The sequence below is a fragment of the Epinephelus moara genome, chromosome 20 (assembly GCF_006386435.1).
Source record: "Epinephelus moara isolate mb chromosome 20, YSFRI_EMoa_1.0, whole genome shotgun sequence".
Classification (NCBI taxonomy): Eukaryota; Metazoa; Chordata; class Actinopteri; order Perciformes; family Serranidae; genus Epinephelus; species Epinephelus moara.
In genome coordinates, this window is record NC_065525.1 from 20,773,180 (window position 1) to 20,799,065 (window position 25,886).

A 25,886-nucleotide genomic window follows, 5' to 3' on the forward strand; every position below is an offset into this window, starting at 1 on the left:
TCTCCAGCTCTCAGGCACTCCATCAGAGCCCTCCCAGCCTCGGGCTTTGCACTTTTACTTCCCCCCCTTTGTGACCGTTCCCTCTTCTCAGAGGCACACCAAAAATAAGGTTGCCACAGAGAAAGAGTGAGCGAAAAACAGGTGAGAAATCCACCAAAAAATCCACATGGGTGCATTTTTTTAGCGTGTTTGAATGTGCGTCCGAGCCCGTGATATGTCCAGTCTGTGAAAAAGTTATCACAAAGATGGTTTAATGGTGGGATGAAGTGAGAAATGTGGCAACAAGTGTCCGTGGGATGTGAAATGGGAGTTAAAATGAGACGGAGAGGCAGAAACGGCGGTTGTGTAGGGATGTATGTTTATATGGAGCTCTGGGGTGTATAAAAACGTATTAAATGCCATAATGGAAGACGGGGAGGCCACAGTGTTAGGACTGCGTAGATCTAAGCCTCTTTTTTTTTCGTTGGGAGGGAGCTTTTCTTATTCAAAACAGCCCCACAAAAGACTTCCAGTGAGCCTTGCCACATCCCCATCTGACTTGGGGCCATTCATCAGCCTTCCAAGCCTATCAATGACATGTCCCCATCAGGGCTCCTATAAAATCAGCCCCTTTCCCATGAAACATCAGCAAACATTTTGACGGGTCTGGCTTTCCCCCCGCTGGATTTCTGGAGTCTCTACCCCCCTTTCCTCCCTTATTCCCACCTCCCCCCTTCTCCTCCGCCAACACCACCCCTCTCTGGGCGAACCTCAGATCCTCAACATCTCCTGTGACGGGCAGTGGTCACGGAAACACAGAGCGAGACAAGGGGAGAGCCGCCGAGGTGGGGGAAACGTGCACTAAGCCATTTTCTTGGAGGAGCCAGTGTCGTTGATGGGAAGAGGATGCATTGCGGGCTGCTGGAGGAGCCTGATATGGATTCCACAGGTCAGTCCTGTTAATCTCTGCTCGCTTTGCTTTGTCGGGATGTGTTGAGAAAACCAGCCTCTGTTTCAGAAACATTGTGTGCGCGTCTTCTGCTGCTCTTCTGGAAGTCTCAAACTTTCTCTTCAGAGGAAGTGTCTGGATGCTCGGCTGTTGATTTTCTACCTTTTTTTTTTAAATCACTTATTTTAGTTTTTAATTTCTGAAGTTATTTGTGAATGAGTGTTTTTGGTCACGCACATTTATGAGATGTGCTGTTATGTTTTGAGTGTGTCACCGATTAAAGAAGACTCACAGAAAGCAGGGAACAGCCCTTAAATCTCTCAGTATTTGCTCGGTCAAGTGGCTTCTTGCTGTCTTTAGTTAAACCAATTTTTGAAATGTCTATTCATCAGTGGAGTGGAGGAATAAAACATCATGGTGGACTTTGTGCACCTGCTCTTTTTGGCTTTTTCTTTAGTTTTTTTAGCCTAAAATTGTAAAACTAAAATTATTATTCAAATTAAGAACTGAATTTTCATGAGAATTTATCAGTAGAATATTTCTGACTACATTATTTGGTTTTAAGAAAGATAATGATTTATGTTCAATCTGACTAAAAGATTGAAATAAAACAAATTATGCAACAATTTATCATCTGTGGCTCAATTTGTTAAATTTAGTTAAGGTGATTAATAGAATAAAATTTTGTTAAATTGGTTTTAGAATCACTTGAGAAATTCACATTGGTGGTATGCTGCTGCAGTGCAGAGGAGTTTAGCTCTGAATGTGTGTTAATAAATGAGTGAACATCCGTTTCACTTGTTGATCAAATTTAATCCAATTATTTAGATCCCCAACTTATCTGTTCCTGTGGCAAATGAAGCTTGAGATCTGAGCCTCTGTGGAGAATTAGCTTCACTTCAGTGGATTCACTTTTTCTTTTGCAGGTTTTAGTTTCCTTAGGTTTTCTTTTTTACTGTCGGTAAATGATGAGACACGTCAGAAGGCCGTCAGTGACAGTGGTGGCTTTTTATTCAGAGTTAAAATGCAAATGCAATGCTTTTTTTAAATTGTGTAAGAGGCATTATAGATTACTATTAATCAGTTAGTAATGATAAAGGTGGTGATAATCATTATAAACAGAGTAAAAAAGACCATTAAAGAGCTTCTCAGGATAATAAAATTATTTTGCATAAAATAAAAACTTCTTCCGTGTCTGTTGAGAGGGCCGTGAGATTTCAGTTTCTGCTCTCACTGCAGTCTGACCTTTTCTATCAGCACGTGCCAAACATCGCAGTGTAGATTCCTCATCAAGTGTAAACTTCTAAAACTTTTGAATATCTGTGACGTCCCTTGAATCCCCCCATGGGCTGCACCAACAGGTCGTCCTGCCAACAGTCTGTCCTAGCAACAGCTGCTATGGTGATTGTTGTCAGCTCACATGCAGGAAAAAAACGATTAAGACAATTTACAGACATATCGTGTTTATTTTGTTAAAAGCAACTGGTCAAGTACTGTGTAAACTTTTAAGGTAGTTTCAACTGCTCATTTCCATTTTTAGTTACATCAAGTTTTTAAGTTTATGGAAAATATTGTACTTTTTTAGTCATACAAGAGTCTGGTGAAGAAGATGTTGTAGCTTATTTATTATTAAACAAATATGAAACTCAGAAAATGCTTTGTTGCACTCAAATAATCCAAAAGGATATTACTTATATGTTCAAAGTCCCTCTTAAACACATTTATCTAGTACTGAATACCTTTCCTGAGACAAGTACAAGCATTTTAAATGGACTTCCCCTTCTTGTATCGGGCTGTTCCTACATGAAAGCTTTGGTGTTTTGCTGCTGCTCGGTCACAGAAAGCACACCAGTCGAGCTATTTCTAAGTAGAAATTAAAACAGGACAATGGCCTCTATTCCACCAGACTGCTTCAGTAATGTGCACAGGCTCCTTTTAAGCGAGTGTGTACGCTCGTAGTCTCCTGGGAACAATGCTGGATTCCTGCCGTCTTGGTGAAAACATCTCAAATAGAGCCATGGCTGCACCGCTGCCCATACAATCGATTGTTGTCCGCTCGCCCTGTCACATTAGTGACATTTAAAGTGTCCTGTATAGGCAGTGATTTGCACTGTTTATGTAAATACAGCTTTGGCTCTTTTCTACTGCAGGACAAAATGAGTTCACTTCAGAAAGTGAGTTTTTAAATGAACAGTTTCAATGAATATGAACACAAAGAAATAAATCAAACTGCTATGAACTGATGTTTTAGGTAAATGACAATTAATCAAAAGGTCTAGAATAATTGTGTTCCTAAATGTTGTGCTAAGAGGGATCATATCAGCGTCACAGTTTGTGATCTGTGGTGCAACATGTTTTTTATTTTTTTAGAGAGTTGGATTGAAAGATGCCTCAACGAGAGCGAGAGTAAGCGATATTCCAGTCACACGTCTCTGGGGAACATGTCCAACGATGAACGTAAGCAGGACGAACACTGTTATACTAAAACTACTGACTCCACTGTTGTTAAACCTCATTTCTAGGTCATGTTTAGTACAATTAATGACATTTCACCACATGACAGTTTTTAATCAATTTGTGTTATGCACATGAATGTGTCGATCATACAAACTTTCATCTTTGCTATGTTTGTGTTGACTTCATTTTACTTGAATCACTTAATTTTGCCTTAAAATATAAATTGTGTTGCACTTTACAGATGAAGAAAAAGAAAACAACAGAGCCTCTAAACCACATTCGACACCGGCTACTCTGGAATGGTGAGTTCTAAAAAAATAAATTTGTGTATTCTTTCTTTTAGTTGTATGTAAAAAAAATAACTGGGAGAAAAGTGAAAAGAAAAAAAATTGCAAAATTTTATGTCAAACAGCTGAAATCAAATGCAAATATTGTGAATTAATGTAAAAAAAAAATATATATATATATATATATATGTATTCAGTCTTCTAAAAAGGTTTTTTTATCAGCTTTTTTTTTTTTTTCACTTTAAGCCCACATTCACCATGTGGAACATAAAACATTAATGCTGGATTTCAATCTAGAATTTCCTTTATTTTTTAGTTATGTGTGATATAATGACTGCATTAATCTGAATAGTTTTATATGACACACGCAGATGACACTAAATTTTAGAAAATCTCATTTGTGTTTTTTTGAAACCTTAAATCTGATCATGACAATCTGATGAGCTAAGATTTCATGTTTTATTTACCCTCATGGGGACATTTGATTTGGACTCTGAGCTTCCGTTCAACAGTAGAGACATACAGACTGAAAAAAAGAGCAGCCTCAACATGCAACATATCTGTCACACCCTCCGCATGTGTAGAATACAAACCCTGCACATGCCTCTGGTTCTTATGTGCCTGCCTGTTGCACAGCTCCATGACCGATGACACCATTTCCTTAATAGCATTCAAAAAGCACATAAATGAATATTAATAGTGATTTAAGCTGCTCTGTGGGGGGCTGAAACCCAGTGTGAAGAACATGAGCTGGGTCAACGTACCTTTTAAAGACAAGCATTATAGACATAAATGATACTGTAATTGGCCTCTGTAACAATGTCACTGTGCATATGGAGCCGTTTTGTCTTGTGGGTACTATATGGTGAAATTTACTACAAATTTAACTTGCAGGAATTAAGCAGTAGAAGTTAACAACATCTCTATGTTTATAGCTATGACGATGATTTGGTTTTGTTAAACCAGACATAACATATTAGGTCACAGGACTATTTGACCATAATTTGCATTTGATTTTCAGAAAAGTCACTAAAATTAGGTTTATATATTTAAACCTGAAAAATACAGAATAATCATAAGTGAATTAACCAGTCTTAAAAAATGCAGTTATTTGTTATTCCACTGAAAACATTAATTTATATAATGCTTTTGTGACTGTAATTCAAGAGACAGTTCACAGCTTTCTGAGTGAAAAGAAATCTAAGTCAGGTCACAAAGATCCTTTTCCAGTGGCGGCTGAAACAATATAGTTATAGCTCATAAAAACGACAGGACCACGCTCTTTGAGTGGCCATATACGTATTTTCCATAAAAATAAAGTTCAATCGAAGAAGCATTTTTTAAGGTCTGAGAAAAACAGCACCTGATATGAGGAGTTGGTTGATTCAGATTGTTTTTCTCTAATCCACGGCTGTGTCTCATGTTGAAGCTCTATTTAATGTCTGTGTGCAGCCTTGGATAATTTTAGGGTAAAATGTCTATATTGGTGGACTGAGGTCTGTTATACTCCCTTTAGTTTCGTTCAATAGATAGTTGTTTAAAAAAGAGAGGGCAGTGAACATGTCTTTGATTGTTACATGTAATAACTTCTCTTTTGTTCTGTTGTTCTGTCAAAAACATCATTGAAAAGAAAGGACTTTCTACAAAAGCGTAGAAAAATATTTTTAGCAACTTTATAAGTGAAGCAGTGGTACTAAATTAATCTGATAACAATTCAAGAAACTAACAGATTATTTGTATGCATGAACAAACGTTTCAGTAATGATGCAGGTGAGGCGGGGGCAAGATTCAACAGTTTGATAACTCCAATTCTGAAATTACCTCTCTGTAATCAACCTGTTGCCCATTTAAACATTAGTTTTCTATTCTGACCTTAAGAGAAGTGACCTGGTGTTTCTTCTGCATATGATGGTTTCCTCTGTTGAATATTAACATGCCAAGGATTGTTACAGAATGGAGGAATGAATTATATTAATTGGAACTAACAAGGAGGCATTGCTCCTCCTACTGTAAAAGAAATTGATTTATCACTTCACGAAATAAGTGCAGTAATGATGATGTTTGGAACAGCTCCCAAACATTAAAAAAAAAGAAGAAGGTAAATACACTCATTTCAAACATGGCTGCCACATTATAGTCATCGATAACTATTCAGACCAAATTCACATAGATATCAAAATGTGCTACAAAAGTGGATGAAATCACATCTCAAACAGGAAACATGTTTGCACTGTTAATACCACATCAGAAATCACTGGTAGTGATGCTGGTGAACCTCAAGGCTCAGATTTGGATCCGTTCTCATTTATTTAACATTTTGTTGTTACTTATAAGTTGTACGCAAATAATGTGATTAAATTTGTGTGTGATGATCAGAATTCCCAGCCAGCTGACAAACATGTCAGCATGCTTGTGTTAGCAAACTGCAACATGCATTCAGATGTTTTATTGACAAACAAGAGGCTTTGAAGCTGCATTAAGTTTTTTATTTTTTTTTTTGGCAAAAATACTCCAAACTTAAAGCATCAAAGCACTAACATATTAATGGATTATCAAGTTACAAAGGTCTCTACAGTAAAAACAGAGAACAAAAAGTAAATAAAAACCAAAACATAAAAGATAAAGCACAATAAAATGATTAAAAACATTTACAACAAATATATTTTTGAACTTTCAGTTTTAAATTACAGGAAGGCAGTTCATGATTAAGGACACACTCATGGTACCAAGTTTTGCCGGGACATACAGTTGCATATCACCGGCTTAGCTATGAAAATCAATATTATGTCTACGTATGACTTGCCCCGGGGGTAGCAGGCACATGGCAAATAAAAGGGGACCCAGAAAAGACCCCTGGGGGACCCCACAAAAGAGAGAGGCATGAGAGGAGGAGGCATGTCTAAGCAGAGAGGGTCCTGTTGGACAGATAAGAGATAAACTAATCCAGAGCCTCGTCATTGATGCCACCATAGTCTTTCAGACAGCTAATTATGGCTAATGTGTTAGCAAATAGTTGCCTCCATGCACATACACATACACATACATGTCCAGCTGACACTGCAAAATGCAATTTAAAGACATTGACAACTGCAGGAAGTTGTGTTTTGCTTCTCAGTGGGATCTTCAGTGCCAGCAACCCGGTCACATTACAGGGAGTACTTTGATTCAATGTTGATGTCAAATATGGTGATTTAAGTAGTCAATGAGTCTAAGTATTTCAGTGCACATCAGTATACATCAACATGACATATGATGTGCATCCTAAATCATTTATTGAGACTTTAAAGTTCCAAATCAGTACTATGATTTATTTTCCCAACACATAAATTACTTGAACCGATTAGACACAGTCATGCAAGACTACTCTTAAGAAAATGGCAACCTTATTCATGCAAGAACTGTAAACCAATAAAAGAAAACCTGAAAACATACAGCAGCTGTAAAAATATAATGAAATACAACCGCTCATACTAGAAAAATTAGACCAAAAAATGCAGATATTTTATTTTTTTGAAACATTAAACCTCTTGCACTGCCTAGAATGTATTAGAATTTATTCAAAATGGCTGTTAATGAGTTGAGGTTGCTTAATATCATAAGGAAAAATATATTTTGTACTTTTGTTCTATTACACACGTGTCCCCCCAGGAGCAGGTGTTGATGTCTGTGTAATTGTGAGATGAGTGGTATCTGTATTGTAAAGCTGTGTGCCTCTGTATACCTGCTGATTACTTGAAACTTAAACATCATATAATCTAATATAATCTAATTGCCTGATTTCACTATGTTTATAAATTTTGCTGACATCAATGTAATTTTTCACCAATTTACCAGAGATGCCACAATCATAGGAGGCCTGTTTAAAGTTGTGATTCTCTGATTCATATTAACCATGCTCAAACTTCTGTATGCGTTTTTTTGTACACTGATGATTCCTATTGTCATTCACAGGCTAGAAGAGAACTATGAGATAGCTGAAGGTGTGTGTATCCCTCGAAGTGCCCTCTACATGCATTACCTAGACTTCAGTGAAAAGCACGACACACAGCCAGTGAACGCGGCCAGCTTTGGAAAGGTAAGATTTAAACATCTCTGCAGATGAAGGTTAAACAGTCTGGCAAATCATCATTCCCACCTGCATCCAGTTTCACTCATTTTTAAATGTCCTGAAAACACATGAAAGTCATGAACTCGCTAGCATGTAGAGCTGCAATGATTGGACAACTAATTGATTAGTTTTTGATAACCTATTAGTCGTTGAAGTAATTCTTTGTGCAAAACTGGCAGAAAATGTCATTTTCAGCCTCTCAGATATGGAGAATTTCTGCTTTTCTCTGTTTTATATCATATTAAATTGAATATCTTTGGATTTTAGGCTCACAAAACGACATTTAAAAACATCATCTTGGACTTTGAGAATCTAGGGATAAACATTTCACTTTTTTTTTTTACATTTTTTAGACCAAAGATTTAATAGATAATTAAAATCACTGTTAGCTGCAGCGCTACTAGCATCTGTAGTGTTTGTAGGTAATCATCGAAAATGACTCAATAGAAGAAGATACTAAACAACATTTGGACGGCGTATGAAAGCAATAATCTCACGCACTAAATCAGCCGTAAGCATTAGTCTGACCATTTCATGCCTGGTTTGATTGGTTGTGCTGCAGCTCTGGCTGCTGTTGAAGTAATATCAACTGCTGCTCAGTGTGAGGCGAGCAAAGCTCTGCGGTCGTTCACTGAACACATAATCTAGAGCCAAAGGAGATGTGCTTTCGTCTGTTCCCACAACCCCAAGAAGTTCCTCAGCCTTCCTACCCCCAGCCATCCCCTGTACCCTGGACTCCGGCCCCAACCCCCAACCCGGCCCACCCCCGCCCCTCCGCAGCTCCTGTCGGAAGATATTGAAAAAGAGAAGGGGCCTGGATTAATGTGTAATTAAAGGAAATTTGGAAGGGTGAGATGTTGCGGAATGTTAGATCAGTGGCTGGAGCAGTGTGGGGTGTCCTTTAGGAAGGCTTCATTGATTCAGGACAAAAAAACGAGAGAGGGCCCGGACTGCCTCCCTGTCTGCTCATTTATCAAGCGGGGCCTGACAGAAACTTCACAGCTTGGCCTCTTTTTTCATCCCACACAATGGAGAGCTACACTGTTTGCTAAAGTTTCTGCACCAGGAGCTGGACCAAGGAGCCAATCTCTTTGGACAAAAAGAGAGGAAAGGAAGAAGGAGGGAGTGGAGGAGAGAAAGAGAGTGAGAAGGAGAGAGAATGGCGAGGGGATGGATAGATGAGGGGAGACTGTTGATATAGGAAAAAAAAAAAAGTAATACCCCTGGATGTCATAAATGGATGGCTCTCAAAGCTTTTTTTGTCCTCACAGACCTCCCTGTGGATACAGCTATGAGACTTTCATGTCTTCCTCCTGACAAACTTTATTAAACACTTTACCCTTAACTTTTTTTCTTTAAAACACTCACACATTAGTATTTTATAAAGATCTTATTTTGGTTCATTGTGTCACCTGTTTCCTCCTCCTTTTCTTTTTCTCTTTTCTTTTATTCAACCACTCTCTCTTTAGTTACAGCACATTGACGAACTATTTCTCTCCTACACTGAACAGATCATAAGACAACAGTTTCCAGCGTTAACTACCAGAAGGCTGGGGACAAGAGGGCAGTCGAAGTAAGTTGGTTTGCTTTTATTCTGTCATAAACTCCCTACATATTAGACACTCACTCACAATCTCTCTCCCCAAAAGCTCAAAGTCATTTATAATCAAATGTACAACACTTGTAAGAGCAGTTGTTGAACAAACTTTGGTCATAGACTCCAACAATGCAGTTAGATATGTATGAAAAATAAAAATAATAATTATAAAATCACATAAGTAGAAACAAAAAGAAAGAAGTTTTAAGGATATAAAGTAGTGCAAAGGATAAAATATGAATAAAACTTAAAATAAAGTGGTATATTTCAGTAGTTGCATAAATAAAGAGAATGTAACAGGAACATACTGTAGCAAAATGTATAGGCATGACAAGAGTGCACATAAATATGTATATACAGAGGTGCAAAAAGTTTAGTTCAAAGGTAAAGTGACAGTGATCAAAATGATGCGCTCAGAGCTCAAGAGTCTTCCGATAAAAAACCCCCACATGGAGCACGGAACAACAAACTATAAACAGCGTATAACACAAACAAGCTGTTAAGCCTAAAATTGAAGCACAGCACAGAATAACAACACTTGGAAGTTTTAATTGTTTATTAATTTGTTTAACCAGGAAGTCCCTTTAAGACTGAAAATCTCTTACAAGAGAGACCTGGCCAAGGTAGCAGCCAATCAGAACACATTAAAATGCAACATATACAACATATAATACAAAAATCCACAATGAAACGACAACTATTCAAACATAGTGGCCTCTCAAGAAAACAAGCACATGTCTCTGTCACCACATTCTTTCTTATGCCCTTAAATTCATCAGTGTCTCTATTTTTAGATATTTTTGAAGATTGTTCCATGTCCATGGTGCGGAGTAGGAGACTGCAGTTTTCCCCAGATCTGTTAAAACGCGAGGTTCTTAATTCCATTGAGTTTCTGAGACTGAGTTTTTACCAAAAAAAGGTTTAAACAATTTCTTTACCTATATTACAGGAAATCTACACTTTCCTGTCACAAAGCATTCATCACATTTGATAAAAGTAAAGATCAGAAGTTGTACAAGGTACATGTTTCAATCTGTGTACCTTTGGTTCAATCATTTTTCTTTCTTAAATCCGTAAATAGAAAAGCGGCTGGGTCCCATCTTTGTTTTTTGTTTTGTTTTTTTCATTTTAAACCAAGAAGTGAAGAAAAAATGATAAAACTAAGTCAAATATGGTCCAATTTTGGGTTGCAAGCTCCTTTTTGTCATTATTTCATTTGAACTGAAGAATGAAGACAGTTAACCTGAAAGTTAAAATAAATATATTTAAAAAAAAATCCCAGGGGATAAAATGAATGTAAGCATATAACGTTAGAAGATGAAAAAATAAAAATTAAGATTAAATAAACAAATACATATGGACTGACAGTAGCTAGTTGATTAGGCTACATGCTGTTTAAAATTTTACATTTATACATGTTCACAGCAGCAAAGTTTCGAATTGATAAGGATCGTTTCAATAAGATTATTTTGCTCTTTTGATTTATATAAACAGAAAGCTGTAATCTAATGAAACTCACTTTTTTAAACTACTTTATAACAAATTATAATACATGTATTAGTTAAAAAGACACAGATATATGTTGCTTTATAAAGTGTGTGTGAATTATTTTTCATTCCAAGTTTTTTTTTTTTCACGGTTTCCTATAGTTTATAGTTGTACTCTAAAGACGTTATTCACCCGCTCCCCTCATTCAGGTACCACTACTACGGCATTGCGGTGAAGGAGACCTCTCAGTATTATGATGTGATGTACTCCAAGAAGGGAGCGGCGTGGGTGAACGAGACGGGGAAGAAAGAGGTCACGAAGCAGACAGTGGCGTATTCACCGCGCTCCAAACTGGGGACGCTCCTGCCAGAGTTTCCAAATGTCAAAGACCTAAATTTGCCCGCCAGCCTGCCAGAAGAGAGGGTAAACAGGAGTTTTAAAAGTCCATCCTTACAGCCAACCTCTCCCCCTCCCACCTCTCCCTGCCATCTCGCCATCTCTGCGCCCCCTCTGGCTCCAGCCTTTTATCTGCCTCGGGACCTTCACTGGGTTTGCATTTAGAGAAGGACCTTGAGGATTTATGTGCTGGCTCCTCACTAACTCTTAATCTTTTGGGGGAGATAATAAGATCTAGCAATGGACAAAGGACAGGCACTAGCTGTCCGGCTTTTAAAGAGGGGCCATGATTTTAAATGGTTTGTGTTTTGCTGATCTCTAAAGCTCGTTTTATATTACTCCAGCCCAGACCTGTAACATGTATTTATTGCTTCACATGCTTTGTACAAGATTTATTCTCTTGTTTTTGTGTTTTGTACTTTTCCCCAAAGGCGGGAAAAAAAACTGTGAAGTTTGTGATGCAATTAGATTAATACTCTGTTGTCGCCCACAGGTGTCAACCTTCATCATGATGTACAGAACGCACTGTCAGAGGATACTGGACACTGTTATTCGAGCCAACTTTGACGAGGCAAGTCTGTTTGAAATCATTTCACAGATCCATGTCTGTTTTACCCAAATCTATTTAAAGAAAAAGTTTGATTGAATGTAACTCTTTCCTGTAGCTTTTATTTCCTGTAATGTTGAATGTCGTGTGTGTGCTTTGTGTGTGTGTGTGTGTGTGTGTGTGTGTGTGTGTGTGTGTTTTGTGTGGTACTTTTAGGTCCAAAGCTTCTTGCTGCACTTCTGGCAGGGCATGCCGCCCCACATGCTCCCTGTCCTCGGCTCCCCCACCGTGGTGAACATAGTCGGCGTTTGCGACTCCATCCTCTACAAGGCCATCTCTGGGGTGCTGATGCCCACCGTCCTGCAAGCACTGCCTGACAGGTGAGCACCTGCTGTAACCTTCACTCCTAAAATAAGTGATGCCATTCTCCTATCTGCTGTTACCAAAACTGGATAGCATTGTTTCTTTTTTTAACTGACCGAACAGCAGATGTTTTCTTTTATTTGGGGGGTTTACTACAGCCCCTATTCTGTCTCCTTCTGTCTTTGATGATACAAGCAGAGTGTTTTTCATGGTGTTTGTAGCAGGCAGCCTGCTCAGCCAGAACAGTTTACCACTGTGTGAGAGAAGCAAGGCAAGACGTGTGGCGGGCGACCAAACGCTGCCTCTACGCCTGTGCGTCACAGCCTTCTAACTGTACCAACTCCAGACATCCAAAGATGATCTTTGAATTGTGTATATAAATAGCATCACAAATAACCAAATATTAGGCTTGATTGAACGTGAATGTGTTATGCAGTGATGTCGTCTTTACTGCATATGGAAACCTTTATGGCTGTGTTCATCTTGTTTCCGTGATCTCAGTGAATAACAAGGCTGAACAGATGCCTTCAACTTTGATAATATACGTTTTTCAAGTCATTGATTGTAGCTATTTGCACTCAGATGTCAAATATGGTCTGAACAATTATCAGAGAAGTCTGGACATTTGATTCTGGAAAAGTATGGAATCTTAAAATGGAAAACGAGTAGGAGACCTGGGTCTGGATTTAAGAAAAATGAAAAATTAAACTAATTGAGAAATTTAAGTGTGAGTCAGGTGACAAAATCGACTCAAATTTTCTGGTTCCAGCCTCCCAAATGTGAGGATTTTCTGCTTCTCTGTGTCACATACGAAAGTCAACTGAATATCTGTGTCGGGTGTGAAAGTTTATTTTTGTGCTCTGAGACAGGATTTTGACTCAAGGTCCACTTACTGGCTTTTTCTGTAGCTTTTCACCACGTCTCATTCTTCCTCAGCAGACTGAGGTTGCTCAGTTGAATATTTAAGAAGTAATTAGCAGACGTTACCCTCAGTTCTGGGATCTCTGCATCATTTTTACTATTTTGTGACACTTTTTATGGTGTCTAATTGATTCATTGTTGATTAACTGTGTTTTTTGTTTTCTCTCGCTGACACAGTTTGACTCAGGTTATCCGAAAATTTGCCAAACAGCTTGATGAGTGGCTAAAAATAGCACTTCACGACCTTCCTGAAAACCTGAGGAATATCAAATTTGAATGTAAGTGTGAAATCTGCATCTCATAATGGTTAACATCTTAAGAAAGTTTAAATGCTGACACATTAACAGGACTAACCATATTTTTTGTCCTTTTATATTTGCAGTATCCAGGAGATTTTCTCAGATTCTAAAGCGGCAAACGTCATTAAATCATCTATGTCAGGTGGCTATCGTGCTCTGAATGTTTTTTAATAAAATCCATATGAACAAACACAGCTGATAAGGGATATGGGTATGCTCGTGTGTGTAATATTGTCGATTTATCTGTCCCAAGGCGTCGAGGACTGTGATAAACAGCGCCGACATCACCTTTCAAATGCTGGAGGACTGGAGGAATGTGGACTTGAACAGCATCACCAAGCAGACACTTTACACCATGGAGGACTCACAAGAGGAGCACAGGCAGCTTATTATCCACTGTAAGTCCACGCTTTTAAACCGATGCCACTCTTAACACACCCGGCCAGACGGAGAATTACACTTTACTGCCACACAAACAACACCCCGAGGGACAATCATTCCCACGACCAGCAGAGTCAAAGCACTAATGATGGAGACCAAAAGGTTAAACAAGTTCACTCTCCTCTGAAACACCCTGCGGAGCATCTCCAATTCACTGCAGCCTCACTCCTCTGAATCAGTCCTGACGGGATCAGAGGTCGCAGATACGGAGAAGTTGTTGCATAAGAAGCCTTGTGCATCTGATTTTCCTGTTTGTTAGTTTTCAAGTAATAGAAATGTAACCTGACGTTCTCTCCTGTCACAGTATATCAGGAGTTTGACCGTCTATTGGAGGAGCAGTCTCCAATTGAGGCGTACATCGAGTGGCTGGACTCGATGGTGGACCGCTGTGTCGTCAAGGTCAGACACAATTTTTTTTACTCATCTTGGGAAAACAGGTGTTTAAACCCAGTCTGACTCAGCATGTTTTTATATAAAGTTTCTGTCTTTTCTTTATGTTGCACCGATAAAGATAAAGCATGTGTGATGCTGAGCAGTGATTTTAACTAAATGTCTCAAGTGTTTGCGCAGCAGTAGTCTGATTACTTCCCCCTTAAAAAGACACCTGCGGCTGAAAGCCACTCGTCTCGGCGTGTCTTTCTTACACAGAGGCACTTACGTTGCAATCCTCCCAGTTAATGATGTCTTCAAGCTTCCCATTTGCGTCCATTATGTGCCAGATATGGGCTTGTAAAATTTGGTCGCCCTGGCAACGTCTTGGACTGCCCAGACAATAGTTCAATAGGAAGGCGTGTCCCCGGGGGCAAATTAAATAGTTGACTTGTTGACATGTTTTTCGTTCCTGAGGGTTAAGCCCCAATGCGGACCCAGGGGTTAATTCTACCCCGGCATCCCGACCCTTCCCCCTCTTTTCTCATGGAAATGTTCTCTCTAGGTGGCAGGGAAGAGGCCCGGGTGCCTGAAGAAGGTGGCCCAACAGTTCCTGCTGATGTGGTCGTGTTTTGGTACCAGAGTCATCCGGGATATGACCCTCCACAGCGCGCCCAGCTTTGGTGAGCTGCTTTGTCATCATTCCTGAATGCAACAGACAGGAAACACACAGCAGTGCCTAATGACTGTACAGGAAATTCAGTTATTTTGTCATGCACGTACAAGGGCACATACTACAGACTTATCAGATACGAAATACACTGTTGCAGTGGTGAAACATTTGTCAGACAAAAACACAACTTCTTCCATTACAAGCAAAGTCCAAGGCTCAACAAATAAAATCTGCAACCATAAAAGCTTCTCTCGTAAAACACAACTCAATCCCTTTATAAATATCCATCCAAAGTGTGGCCCTCAAATCACTATATACTGACACTGACTTACAAACAGTCTTTCCTCTCAAAGGAGAACATTAAACCTGCCTGTTTATGTGTCTTCAGCAGCTTATGGTAATCTACCTGAATGTGACTGTGCACACTGAGATCTTAGACTTTTTTAAAATCCTGATCACAAAAGGCAAAATTTATTTTTGTCATGAGGCAATATGTTTGTAATTCAGATTTATCCTAATATCAATGGACCATATTTCCTTATACATGAGGAACCTTTTACAAGGATTATCATAATTTGTTCACTGTTTTTTGTAAAATAATAATCAGGGTTCCTGTAGATCCTTAAAAAGTATGGGTGGGGGGAAAAATTGATACAGCATAGTACTGTGATATTTTGCATGGCAGTATTGTATCTGTACTTACTATATGAATTATTATTATTGCAAATACAAATAAAACTTTTATTATCCTCAAGGAATAATAAAATCAATCGCTTTTTCAGCCTATTAAATACATTTTGCCAAAATTAAAATGATTAAAATGAGATGAATGGACTGAAATCTTTTATCTTACTAGTTAAAGCAGAGTTCCTATGGGGACATGATTTGGAGTTGAAGAAAGGAAAATGTCGCAATATGTTTTATCGCAATACTCAGTATATCGCAGAATGTTTAAAATCACAATTATATTCTATTGAGACGCACGTATCTTGATAATATATCATTTAATATATTAATCTAAAAATAATTAATTAATTAACTGGTATGAAAATGTCTTAAACCAATCTTTCAAAAGTCTTAATAACACTAAGACATGGGAAGTAGAATTTTAAGAAATCTTTTTTTTTTTTTTGTGATGTTGCCTTGTAGAATCTCAAAACAATTGGTAAAATCTCTCTCTTTTTTAAAACAGTTTATCAGATTCCTCTCACATTAAAACACAACACACATATTTTGTTGCTGGCCGAGATGCTCAGAGCAGAGGATCCACTGTCTGCTAGTCGCTGCACCCTGGACAACATGGGGAAGTTCAAATTCAACGAAAATTGGCTATTTTGCCATAGCAAAGTATTTCATGCAAAAAAAATGTAAGTTATAAAACATGACTTTTTTATACAAATTCATGTTTTATATTACCATAAACATTTGGGCAAAAATGGTCCCTAACCCAAAGTGATTGATGTTTTTTTTCCTTCAGTTTTGGCAATTGTAAAAATGGTCTTACATTTACTTTAGAGTGACATTAAAGTCTTAAAAACTCTTAAATCTAACTCCTTACGCTGAAGGAACCCTGAATGAATTAAAAAAATATAATCATAACAAGACAAAGATTTCATATCAGTAATCCAGTCATGTCCTGATCTGCTGTTCAGACAGGTTCACAAAAAAACATCTCACATTTAGGTCCACATCACTCCTGAAGTGAAAACTGGTGCACATTTATAAACTTTATTCAGGGTTCAGTGCAACCACATAAGCATTTCCAGATTCCTCTGGGGTCTTGGTCTCAAGTCTGAAACAAGGAGAGAGGAGGAGTAAAGTAAAATGGCTGCTTTAATAGCTTGTTGTGCACCACCAAGGTTTCCAATAAGTGAAGTAGTAAAAATGAAAGAAAAGAAAATGGCTTCTCTTTCCTCTGCTTGTGTCCTTTGGCCCTGTCTGTGAATATCAAAGACACAGCTGGTCGCAGTGTTTTGATAAAGCAGGTCTCTGTGCACAAACAGCTAATTAACAAAGGCCGCCCCTCCCCTCTCCCGATGTGTTTGCCTGTCTTTTCCATTTTATGACCGGTCAGTATTACACCCCGCTCCCCTGAATAGCCACAAGTGTTTATTATGCACACGGCAGCGGCAGCGACCCGCACAATGACACAATTGTGACACTCCCTCACATGCCACGGTCTCATCTTCCGTGCGACCCCGGGGTCAGCTGACATATTTCTGGCAGTGACTCGGTACACGGAAACAAGCGCGCTCGCTTCTTTTTAATAACAGCGGCCCTCCTGTCAGTGTGCAGGATGTGATGTCATCACTCAGATGCTTTCAGAAATGATTTAGTCTCAATGTTCATCATCATTTATCTCCTATCCCTGAACCTGGACAGCCCTTTTGTCTTTTTTCCACATATCCGAGTCTCAGTGTCAGCATTTTTTTACACATTAAAACTTCCATATGACCTCTGAGTCTTTGATACAAATAACACTTCCTGTTATCCATCTGTCCGTCTGTCTGTACGCAGGGTCCTTCCACCTGATCCACCTCATGTTTGATGATTATGTGCTTTACCTGCTGGAGTCCCTGCACTGCCAGGAGAGAGCCAACGACCTCATGAGGGCCATGAAGGGAGAGGGCAGCACAGGTGAGACCACGACCTGGAGGTCTGATTAATAATTAATGACAGTATAACTGTAAAAATGTCTTGTGTACACAGGTGTGGATTTTTGGGGGGACGAAGGGGGGACGTCCCCCTCAATATTTAGAACATGTATGTACCACCACTCCCCATGCCAATTAAAAACAATTACACCATAAATAGCTGCAGAAAAGGCACAATTTGGTGCATAAAAAATGACCAGAATGCAGATTAAGTGTTTGATGCTCAAAGTTTTTGGCAGCAGATCTCCAAACGCCCAGTTTCAAATGTGTCCTCCCCAGTGTTGAAATGAAACCTGCACCTTAGCTTGTGTAGTAGCAGAATAAGAGGGTTGTGTCATTGGAAGTTTCCAACAACTACGTCCTGTTATTTGTGGATTTAATTTGGTTTGATCTGATTTCACTTCATTGTCAGAAAAAATATGAAATTTGACTTGCGTCCCAGGATGTCAACTGTTTCAGATAAATACTTATAAATATAAAAATACAAAACAACATTTAATCAAACAACAAAATCATACAACAAACGTCACAAATCACAAAAGACATTATGAAAAGTGAATCGATTAAGTGTTTTTTTAAGCAAAAATCCCAAATATACAGTTCCAGCTCACAAATTGTGAGGAAAATAAACTTAACAGCTATGGTTTTGGACTATTGGTCCAACAAAACAAGAAAATTGTAGATATACAATCACGATGTACATTTTAACAACTTTTTAAATCTTTTTTTTCCACCAAACTGTCAAAATGATAATTGAGAAAATTAAAAGAATAATCAGTAACAAAAACAATTGTTAGTAGCTACTTTGTTTTACTATTTTTCAATAATTAACTGGTTTCTTGGTGCTCCTAAGAAAACAAGTATAAAATGATATTTACTGTAATGCTTGAGACCTCAAGCTACTGATCTTATATGTGTATATGTGTTCATTTAACAGCAGGGGCCATGAACAACTCAAGTGTCAAGCCAAAGTTAGCTATGTAGCTTATTTGCATCTTCAGTCCCTGGAGAGGGAATTATTAAAAGACAATACAGACAGTACAATACAAACACTTTGCAAGCATTTACAGCCGGAACATCATATAAAACGTCAGTCTCAGAAAACAGTTGTTTCCATAAAAACTTTGGATCAGAGTTGATGGGTTTGTCTTGAGTCATGTTTTAAGTGTTATTTTAGAAACACTGGAACTTGTGTATCTCTGATATGAATGAGAATTGAGTTCCATTTAACCGCTGCTCTGACTGAAAATGCTGATTGTAATATTACAGCTCACTCATACACAGTGCAGTAACAGTATGAATTGTACCCACTACTGTATCTAATGCTTATATCAAATTATTTGAAGTATACCTCCCATCTAAACCTTTATAAATGCAGTATAAGAAACCTTTAAATGGTTTGTTGTCAAAAGAAATAAAAGAAAACGTTTGCTTCTCTGGAATATTTTTGAGTCAACGTTTACTGTTTATATATCAGGCATATTTTATCATTGTCTGATTGTCTGTTCTCTCTTGACACCCTCAGCAGAGAGAGAGGAGGAATTCACGCTGACAGAAACCACCCCCACCTCCCCGTCCCCAGGATCCTACTCTCCCGCTCGCTCGGTCCACTCTGTGGGCGTTTCCTCGGCCAGTTCCCCCACAGCAGCCGTGTCCCCGGAGTACACCGGAGTCACCACCACCACAGGTGAGACAGGCCTCACAGTCACACACAGACATCCTAAACGAGCACAAGTCTCACCGCACATAGTTCCTTTGAGCCAACACATCTTCTCTGTGTCCATATATGTGTCTACCAGGCGCTGTTCAGTCATATACCTGGTCCCTTACATACACAGTGACAACAGCCGGCGGCTCCGCTCCAGACGCTGGACAGCAGCTGTCCTGTATGAGGAGCACCGCTCCAGTCCCACCTCCGTCCTCCACCCACCGGATGCCTGTCTACAGAGAGGAGCACGGGTAATTAGAATTTTATAATGAAAATTCATTTTCATATTGTTTGAGAGTTTCTGTGGTGAGTTTTGACCTACTTTCTCCATTTTAGGTACACTGGTAGCTACAACTATGGCAGCTACGCCAACCAGCATCCTCACTCCATCCAGAGCCAGTATCCCAGTCTGGCCCATGAGCCAGCGATCCCCGCCCCCCTCCACTACTCTGCCTATCATCGGTCGTCTGCACAGGTCAGTCCAAGTCACCCAAGATCCTGAGTTTATTTAAAATGAATGTAAATCAGTTAGGGAATTTGAGTCCTCCACTCACTATTACACATAACTAAACAAACATTAATATTATCGGCAAAATTGACTCAAAAATGTCATGTGTTATTATACGTATTATTATTATTATTATTGATACATACTACATAACAGAGCTGTGCGATATGGAGAAAATCAAATATCACAATATTTTGACAAAATACCTTGATATGACAATAATGTACTTTACTGTAATGCAGTATTTAAAATCAAGATAATGATTTTATGATATCTAAAATCTAAGACAATATCTACTGTCATATCACAGTATTGATAAAATTTCAATACATTGCCCAGCCCTACGACGTATATACATACATACATACATACATACATACATACTTGTAAAGTTGCAGTTGGTAAAGATGGACTAAGTTTGAGTGCTGGAGGAAGTATTCACAGCCTTTACTTGAGTAAAAGCACAAATACCACACTGTGAAAATACTTTGTAACAAGTAAAAATTCTACATTTAAAATTGTACTTAAGTGAAAGTATGTAAGTATATTAAGGGAACTGTACTTAAAGTATTAAAAGTAAAAGTACTCAATGCAGAAGAATGTCCCCTGTGACTGTTTTTCCATTATATATTATATCATTAGATTATTATTAATCATGCGTTGGTGTGAAAGCAGGATTTGGTTTTGAGGCAAAATCTCGTTTTTTAACAATTTTAATTAATAGATTAATTGTTTGGTCTAGTCTGGAAAAATTCAGAAAATATTGAGAAATGCCGTCACAATTACCCAAAGCCCAAAGTGACACCTACACAATGATAGTTTTGTCCAAGCATCAAAATTATTAAAAACATGTTGAAGAATTTTAAAGAAAAAGCTGCAATTCTTTACATTTGAGAAGCTGAAACAATAATGTGTTTATATTTAAAATGGATATTAATTTTCTGTTAGATGACTAATCAGCAGATCAATTTTTAATTTCACCTGTTCTTGTATAAATTGTTGGGTAGTTTAAGTTATAACAAAACATCATATTTCATAAACTGTTTTTTTTAATTGAAAAAAATCCTAATTTGTAAAGTAACTAGTAACTTAAGCTTTCAGATAAATGCAGTGAAGTACAATATTTCCCTCTGAGATGTGGTGGAGCAGAAATGTAAAGTGGTATTAAAAGAAACAACTCGATTAAAGTACTAGTACCTGAAATTTGTACTTAAGTACAGTAGTTAAGAAAATGTACTTGGTTACCTTCCACCGCTGCTAAGTTTTAACTCCTTGACATATGGTCTTAATCTGCAAAGTAACTGTAGTTGTCAGGTGAATGTGGTCGGGTTAAGTGTCCAATATTCACCTCTGTAATGTAACGGAGCAGAAGGATAAAGTAGCATAAAATGGAAATATTGAAATAAAATACAAGTAACTCAAACCTGTACTTTTACTAGAGTACTTGAATAAATGTTTTTAGTCACTTTTCAGTGGCGAGAACAGCGTCCAGTGAAAGCTGCAGGTTGTGTGTGAATATGATTGTGTGTGTGTCTCTAAACTGTAACTAATGGGTAAATTGTATGTATCTAGAATACAGAGCGGTGTGCAGCTGGGCTTTGTTATTTATTTGCATTGCCAGAAGCGTATGTGTATGACTATGCCAAGAAACATGTCTCAAGACACAACATGTACATGAACATGTGGATGTTAACAGATGATGTGTGGGGATTCTTGAAGCTCTTTGCACAGCAGCAAAGTAAATACGAGACTGAAGATTTAAATGTGAGAAAAACGGTTGTTAGGATGAGACGGCGTTGCTGATGTTACAGCCCATGTAGCGACTGGTGTGAGTTTACTCTTTTGATGGTAATTTCCTGTCAAGGGCCCTCCAGCCTCCGCTGCCTTTATAGTGGGAGGAGATCAGCTGGGCCTCAGCGGTCGCAGTGTTTCTAAAAGTCCCCGAATCACCCTCTCCACACAGCGGAAGCAGACAGTGAAAGGTGGCTCGGCCGGGGCCAAGAGGGGCCCTGCTCTGTTACTCCTCTTTCCAGCTCTCAATAGTCTCTTCATCTGTTTGAGCCAGTAGCCACAGAGCAGGGCAAGGGGGCGTTTATTAAAATATTGTTATTCAATGGTCTCTTTTCTGCTTGTGAACAAGAGGCAGCTGAGCCGTCTGTTCTGCTCTCTGACCTGCACTGACTGTCTTTTTCCATGCCGTGATCCCTCATAATGGATTCGACTGTCGTGTTTATATTTAGTGAGAAAAGGGAAAAGGGTCCTACTTCCACTTTTTTTTTTAAGCCTGTCTGAGCTTAAATCGGGCACAATGCCTGCGCTTTGTCTGTGTGAGAGGTTGGGGACGGAGCTGAGGCCAACACAAAACCTTGTCGGATCCCCATCTGTCCAAAATATTTTTGTCAACAGGCAGATTTAGTCAGAGCTGTTTGGGTTCAGTCACCATAGGCAACAAAAATAACACAGGAAAAACACTTTTTCAGCTGAGCTGATGGCTAATTTTCTTAAGTGGCTTAATTTTCTATTTTGACCACTGTGGTACGACTTGTGAAGTAATTTCCGCTGACAGGAAATTACCATTGGCAGGGTCAGTTCACGCCCGACGCTACAGGGCTAATGCAGCATCAAATATGATATCAACAGGGTTATAGCTACCTTTGAGGACACTGAGGTCATGTCCTCTGTAAATGCTCTGGCAGTTTATTGGTTTCAGCAACCTGGAGTGAGTTTATGTAAGACAATGTGAAAGTTACACATGGTGGTGATTTTATAGGCTGATTCACAATTAGATTATAAAAGATTCATTATTTCTCCACTAGTTTATTCCTGGCAGCATGTTGACCCTCATTAAAGGAATAGTTTTTTTGGGGAAATGCACTTTTTTATTTTTATTTTTTTGCAACAGTTACATTGAGCTGAAGATTCATACCACCCTCATATCTGTTAGTTTGATATGATGCATTCATGTACCCCTCAGATGGTCTTATTTCTTGAGTTGGGAGGTCGTTCTTCTGACTTTGGTGTGTTCATGAGCTTTAAGTTGTAATGTGGAAACAACATGGACACTACAAAGAATATGTGTTATATTTTACTGCTCACAGCATTTAAAAAACATGTTATTTTGGAAAAATACATCCCCTCCAGATTTTGAAAAATGGAAGGAAGTTGTGTCATATGAACACATGTTAGCTCAGGTCAATGATGAAGTTGAACACTTTAAGAGGTCATGGGCAGGCTTTTTTGTTTGTGAGTGGACTTGAGTCATATGGCTTGGACTTCAGTCATACTTGAGTGACAAAATTGATGACTTTATACTTGACTTAACAAAATCAAAAAAGACTTTAACTCTAGTGACTCAAGACTTCACTCAGACTTGAGCCTTTTGACTTGAAAATACTTGATACCTGCCCCCAAACCCAAAGATTAATAAGTATATTATCTAAAAAGTTTGCTGTGAATCAGTTAATTTCCTGAATCACCGAACATTAACGCTTTTTATTACCAGCAAGTCGACACTTAACTCCCCAGATCCATGTTATTTAAACCTGACAACACCCAGTGAAGTTGCAGGAGAGAACCATGACGAGCGAAAGTTTTGTTACTAAGTGACGGTTAGAATAATGATACCAAAGATTATTTCATTCACATATAAAAACTACACAGTAGATTTTCAATATGCAAAACATATGCAGGTAAAATATTGTACACAAAGACACAACAACTTCCAACAAACTTGTTTTGATAAATAAATACACATTTTATAAAGCATTCATGATGTAAATGTAAATTTCATATATAAATCTCTTGTTAATATGGCATTAAATTTGGTGTATGACTTGTTAGGGACTCGAAACTCAAAGTTTAAGATTTGGGACTTGACTCAGGACTTAAGTGCAAAGACTTCAAATTTACTTGTGACTTGTAAAACAATGACTTGATCCCACCTCTGCTGAAAAGTGATTCATTGTTTGAGTCACTTTTCAAACAAAACATGCTTTTCTTTGTCTTATATGACAGTAAACTGAATATATTTCAATTTTAGACACAATGGAGACAGTAATCAGTAGATTAATTGGTTATGAAAATAATCTTTAGTTGAGGCTCCATCTACTCACTGTATATTTTATACTTCTCTCAATAGATGACATTACTGCATTACCATAACCTCTTTCCTCTTCTTCCACAGTACCAGCTCAACGGCCAGATGTCTCGAATGGAGCCTTGCTTGATGGGCAGCACTCCTCGGTTGCACCCCGCACCTGTCGCCCCCCGGTGGCCAGATGTGTCGCCAGCTAACAGCTGTTACACCAGCCCACCTATGCATTCATCCCGCTATGCTACGTCTGGGGACATGTACTCTCCCCTGGGCCCACGCAGGAACTCAGAGTACGAACACTCGCAGCATTTCCCCGGCTTCGCCTACATCAATGGAGAGGCCACCACAGGCTGGGCGAAATAGCCTGTAAACACTGCTCTGGGTAGCCGTGTTCAAGCTCCAGGCCTGCCACACCGGTGGATGCAGAGTCTCTGAACACTTCCAATCAAGTGCATCAAAAAGGGAGGAGCAGAGAGAGGAGAGTACCAATGCAAGGTATAAGGAATCATGGTATGGACGCATTTGAGTAGACTCTGATGATTGTGGTGTAACTTGTGCGGAGGCTTAATGAAATTTCTTCAACAATTGATGTTTTTGCTCACTGCTGGAGGAAAAAAATCAAATCATATAGATTGTCAAAACCTGCAGCAAAATCATTATAAGAGTGCAATGCTGCTGCCAAGCTGTGCCTTTGTTTTAAGGAATGTACACCTCTGTTTCCCTCGCCGGTCTCACAAGTCAGCACACAACCACCAACCCTCAGTCAGTTTTGTCGATGACTGACGGATCGATGTGCTGTAAGCTGTGTCACTGACACAATCTCAGTGACGCCGCTGTCTCCTCTTGTTGCTCAGCACTGTGCAGCATCTTGTCGTGGGCTCGCTGCAGCAGCTTCATTTGCTGCAGGATGTGGATGAACTGTACTGCCTTAACGTTCATTTGGGACACCAGTTACATACAGTGGCACAAAGCCAAAACATCATAACGACAGATATAAACTTCTCGATCAGTGTGTTAAGGTGTCTCCATCTTGGATAGTGTTTTTTAAATGATTGAATGCTGTGACTCAAAACAACTGTGCGAGTGTATTCTGTCGCAAGCTTTTTTGCTGTTTTTCTGTGATTTTATATATATATATATATATGTATATATACTATATACTATACATATATATATACATATATATATAGTATGTATTTTCTGTAACTTTGTAACATGGTGTATCCTTTATTTTCTATGTTACAATTGGTACTTTGTTCTCTGTTTTGTATGGTTAGTGAAAGACGCATTAACCTAGGGTTGTGTGTTTTATAATGCACTCAAAGCTACTGAGGACCTATTACCCTATGGGTATTTATAAAAAGGGAAATTATCAAAGTGTACAGTAACATGAAGTCTAGTCACTTTTCTGTAAATAAAAGCACTGGAAACCGTCTGTGGTGACAATTTAAAATCTTTCTCAAATTGTCTTCTTTTTCCATTCATGAAACCATCCACAAACATGTCCATATATTAACAAAACTAAAGGTCCAGTATGTAGGGTTAGGGGGATGCATTAGCGAAAGGGAATAGAATACAATAATATTTCTGTATTAGTGTTTCTATAGTGTCTTATCACCTAAAAATGAAAATTGTCATGTTACCTTAGAATGAGCTCATTATATCTGCATAGGGTGCGGGGCCTCATCTATAGAGATTACCATGTTGCACCGCCATGTTTCTACAGTAGCCAAGAATGGACAAACCAAACACTGACTCTAGACAGGGCCATGCATGCCACCGAAGTTAGAAGCTGCTATGTTGGAAGAACGCTAATTTTCTTAATGTTCTAATTAAATCATTGGACCTTTTTTTTTGGAGAGGAGGAGACCTCTGCAGATAATTCAATTCCCGGTTAAAACTTCCTACACGTCTGGATCTTAAGTTATCGTAAGCAGACAGCAGGTGCTAGCAGCCCATCTGTGACATGCCAAACAGCATCGGCAGAACACTGATTTATAACGTGAAACTGCTTCATTCAGTGTTTTACTGGTTTTAATCACCTTGTCC

At 38.7% G+C, this 25,886-nt stretch overlaps 1 protein-coding gene across 2 annotated transcripts; it reads left to right on the forward strand.

Annotated features, from left to right (window-relative positions):
- The first annotated feature begins 474 nt into the window (after positions 1-474).
- rfx4 (regulatory factor X, 4) lies at positions 475-25,290 on the forward strand. Of its 2 annotated transcripts, none has more exons than XM_050073569.1 (18): positions 475-928; positions 3,299-3,385; positions 3,627-3,687; positions 7,624-7,747; positions 9,292-9,353; positions 11,075-11,288; positions 11,755-11,832; positions 12,025-12,188; positions 13,270-13,370; positions 13,475-13,533; positions 13,645-13,789; positions 14,137-14,231; positions 14,767-14,884; positions 17,392-17,511; positions 19,054-19,215; positions 19,367-19,487; positions 19,573-19,711; positions 23,928-25,290. In XM_050073569.1, exons 1-18 carry the CDS (start codon positions 886-888, stop codon positions 24,198-24,200), a joined length of 2,166 nt encoding a protein of 721 aa, XP_049929526.1. In that variant the 5' UTR covers positions 475-885; the 3' UTR covers positions 24,201-25,290. The 2 variants fall into 2 exon arrangements, with proteins under 2 accessions (XP_049929526.1, XP_049929525.1); XM_050073568.1 differs by having other exon boundaries at positions 503-928; positions 19,328-19,487.
- Positions 25,291-25,886: the final 596 nt, after the last annotated feature.

Bases quoted from the DNA above. Each gene is read 5' to 3' on its own strand.
- rfx4 (XM_050073568.1), top strand. From the start codon at position 886: ATGCATTGCGGGCTGCTGGAGGAGCCTGATATGGATTCCACAG. The intron at 17,512-19,053 runs GTGAGACCACGA...TGACACCCTCAG, and splicing joins GAAGGGAGAGGGCAGCACAG to CAGAGAGAGAGGAGGAATTC. The intron at 19,488-19,572 runs GTAATTAGAATT...TCTCCATTTTAG, and splicing joins GTCTACAGAGAGGAGCACGG to GTACACTGGTAGCTACAACT.